The 3,535-nt window shown below is 42.8% G+C and overlaps 1 protein-coding gene across 1 annotated transcript; it reads left to right on the top strand.

The window, feature by feature from the left end:
- The first annotated feature begins 495 nt into the window (after positions 1 to 495).
- LOC142379217 (forkhead box protein D2-like) lies at positions 496 to 1,481 on the top strand. Its single transcript, XM_075464358.1, has one exon. It carries the CDS (start codon positions 500 to 502, stop codon positions 1,430 to 1,432), a length of 933 nt encoding a protein of 310 aa, XP_075320473.1. The 5' UTR covers positions 496 to 499; the 3' UTR covers positions 1,433 to 1,481.
- The last annotated feature ends 2,054 nt before the right edge of the window (positions 1,482 to 3,535 follow it).

Here is a 3,535-nt window from a genome sequence, read left to right as displayed (position 1 = left end):
CATTATGAGCTTTCATTGTACTTAAGTTGAAATCGAAACGAGGACTCATTTGTTGGCAGTATTTATAATGTTGCTAATTTCCCCTGACTTCTTTCACCTTAATCGTGGTGCAACTCTCGAGCCCGTAAACTAGAGAATAAAACGTTCAAAGTAATGAGTTGAAGACAACAAATGTTCAATAAAAAGCCGTCCACAAGAAAGGACTAAAGAAAGAAAAGACCAGTAGAACCTGTATAAAACATACTGGGAGAGAAGTAGTTGCTGGATTCTGAAATATCCTCCAGGTTTATACTTTATATTTAAAGAGGGGCAGCAGCCATTGTTACAGCCTCCACCATTAATGCGTGTCTTTATTATGGATTCTATGAAAAAATATATATATTTAATCAGAGCTCCTTTCTTTGAATTTGATGGAGATGCTGTCAGTAAGAGGAGGAGGACGTTCAGAGTGGGAGGCTTAAACGTTAAAGATGCAGTCTGATGCGCAACGTTTTTGTGAATGAAACGGGAGGAGGAGGTCAGACGGGCGCTGATCTCGCCTGTTGGGACTATGACCTTGGACCGCAGACCTATGGATGAGTCGGACATTGAAGTGGAGGATCAGACCGACTATACTGAACGTGTGAAGGACAGGGGCTGTCCTTTGTTTAGTGAGGACGGTGCCGACTTGGAGCATCGCGCATCTGCCTTTTCTCCTGAAGGGCTGCAAGGAGGTGACCGGCCACACGATGTTCCGGGCAAGAGATCCGCTTCCAAGCCTCCGTACTCTTACATCGCACTCATCACCATGGCCATCCTCCAGAGCCCGAAGAAGAGGCTCACTCTCAGTGAGATATGTGACTTTATCAGCCAGCGCTTCGCGTATTACCGGGAGAGATTCCCCGTGTGGCAAAACTCGATCCGTCACAACTTGTCTTTAAATGACTGCTTCATCAAAATGCCGCGGGAACCCGGGAATCCTGGCAAGGGAAATTATTGGACCTTGGACCCCATGTCGGCCGATATGTTCGAAAACGGTAGTTTCCTCCGTAGAAGGAAACGCTTCAAGAGGCAACGGTTCTGCTTGGAAACGCTGAAAGACTTCAGGGCGCAGGAGCAATGTCTGCCGCTGGGCTCTCCTCTCGGAGCGCATGCGTTTGGTTCGAGTTTCCACAGACCGAGCCGCGATCTAAGCGTGGGAAGTTGTCTGGGGCCCCACGTTAGCCCCGGCACCCCACCTGTAACCGGCGTCACACCTGCGCTCTCCGCGCTCTTCAGGAATTCTCCGTCTTTGCGTTTGGACTCGGGACGCTGCGTCGCGGTCCCGTCTCTGGCTCCGAACTCCCCGTTCATGGTCCCCCTCTCGTTCCACGGAATTATGCTCAACTACCCTGTTTCTCAACTGTCTATTTTGCCAACTGGGATCATCAAAGTTTCGTCCAACTCGGCTTAAAATGGCGAAACGTTCTTGTTTTAAAGTAAACGGAGATATCTTCTGTCTCTGCGTCAGAGTTCCGGAACAATCTGTTTGAAAATAATACGCGTAATAAATAGCGGCCGAAACAAATAGGCCACCACAGGTTATATGAATCAATGAAAGTGTGTTCTATAGGTAACAGGTACTGTTTACTTTAGAATTGATTTGATTCGATTTTTTACACTCTTTGACTATCTATTTTTGGCTGGAGTAACTTTGCACAAATTAATCAAAAATAATATTTTAAAATATGAACTCTATACCTGTTTCTGTACCACAACCTGATAAATTATTTTTTTAAATGTTTTGCCAAGCAGCTTGTCCACCAAATTATAGACTCTTTCTCTTATTTGTTTATCCAGAAATGGGCAAGTAGTATTTAAACATTGTCACCCATCTTTTGCTGTCCTGCATCAGTGCAAAGGCCTGAACATCGTGCCTAAACCTGACCAATCATTCCAGTGGAAATTAAGCTTGGATCATATAACTGAATTTGATGCACACCAAAGAGGATTTAAGGGGGCATGATGAGGAGAATAATCCATATACCCAGGTACCCTACACTACCCCACTGGGTCCAACATATTAATAAAGAGTGTAAGGACACAGCTGGGATGGCTGCGGCACCCTGAAGAGATGAAGCAGGTATGGAAAATGGAAAATAAATGGACAGCATTGAAACTTATTACTAATAAAAGCAACATTGTTTGTCAGGGGGGGGGGGTTCTTTGATTTTTCTAATGAAGAATAAAGTGAATTTTCAGATGCAGTGCACAGTTCTTACGTATGTTCAGCCTCACTCATAAGCCACAAACAATCCTGCACACAATTTGTTGAAGAATAAACAGTAACTGAGAAAATATGGCTGCATTTTATTATTTCTTCTTTAGGATTAATCACTCCTTTTATGTCCAGAATGAATCCAAGCACGTATGTGCATATTCTCATATTACTTGCCTTGTTTATTGTGTGTGTCATGTTCTCTGCGTCATCTTTTAAAAAAGGTCTGTTTCAGTCCAAACAGGTGTTCGTATTACAAGACATGCTGGTCCTTTTGTGGCCTAAGCAGCACATGAATATCAAATAAATCAGGTCGCCTGGGTGATGAATGTTATAATGAGTTCAAACTGGGCCACCGCTGGCATCGCTCGGGTGTTCTTGGTGTTTGATTATTTTGCCACTGTTGAAGCCGACGGTGAACACGACTCAGAAGCCTCATGTGACAGTTTAACAGACTGCTGTGAGACCGGGGCGTGCGTGCCATTAACGACAGATTCAGATCCTTCAGTAAAAGAAGCAATGCCACGACTACTTACATGCACAGTGCTGTGGGATCAAAAATGGGCTGAAACGTTTAAGGTAAGGTAATCATGCTGTCATGGCCCATTTCAGAGCATTTAGGCCTATACAACTATTTAATACGGTTTATAAGTGATGTTGATCTTATTCCATGGGATGACAGAAACATGTAAGTGTAGTTCTTTAATAGGAAACGTTTTCATGATTAGAAACAAGTTGTTTGATGGTCTTAAAAAGACACGTAAACTAAACACAGTCGGTCACTACAGAAATCAGAACAAATCTTTGAAAAGATCTGTTTTCCGTGCAGCTTATAGGGGTCAGGAAACCCAAACTGAATCCTACGTGCTGTTTTTTTCAGTTTTTCAACCTTTTATATTTTTTCAGTTTTATTATTTAACATGTAAATAATTCCAAAATCTGTGACTGTGCAAAGATGGTGGCCTAATGTGTACCTCATAAGTTGGACGTGTTTCTAAGTTTTATGTATATTTTTTACGATTAAAAAAAAAATCATTAAATGGTAAAAAAAACAAAAAAAACCAGATAAAACTATATCATTTTTTGCCAACTAGATGGTTTGCTTATAGGAACAACTCCTGCACTCTGACTGTATCCACTCTGGAGAAACACTGGCTAAATGTTTGGGGGTAATCGCTGCCAGGGTTTAGGTGTACGTGTGATGTTGCTGGTCTCCCGCCGTATCCAAACAGCTGCCTTCCTCCTAAATACTCCCTCGGGGAGCAGTTTGCCTTTCCTGGCATGCTCAGTCATATTGAG

The sequence above is a fragment of the Odontesthes bonariensis genome, chromosome 4 (genome assembly GCF_027942865.1).
Source record: "Odontesthes bonariensis isolate fOdoBon6 chromosome 4, fOdoBon6.hap1, whole genome shotgun sequence".
In the NCBI taxonomy this organism is placed as follows: Eukaryota; Metazoa; Chordata; class Actinopteri; order Atheriniformes; family Atherinopsidae; genus Odontesthes; species Odontesthes bonariensis.
This window is presented reverse-complemented; position numbering and strand designations above follow the sequence as displayed.

Coding starts and splice junctions, on each gene's coding strand:
- LOC142379217 (XM_075464358.1), top strand. CDS start 500: ATGAAACGGGAGGAGGAGGTCAGACGGGCGCTGATCTCGCCTGTTGGG.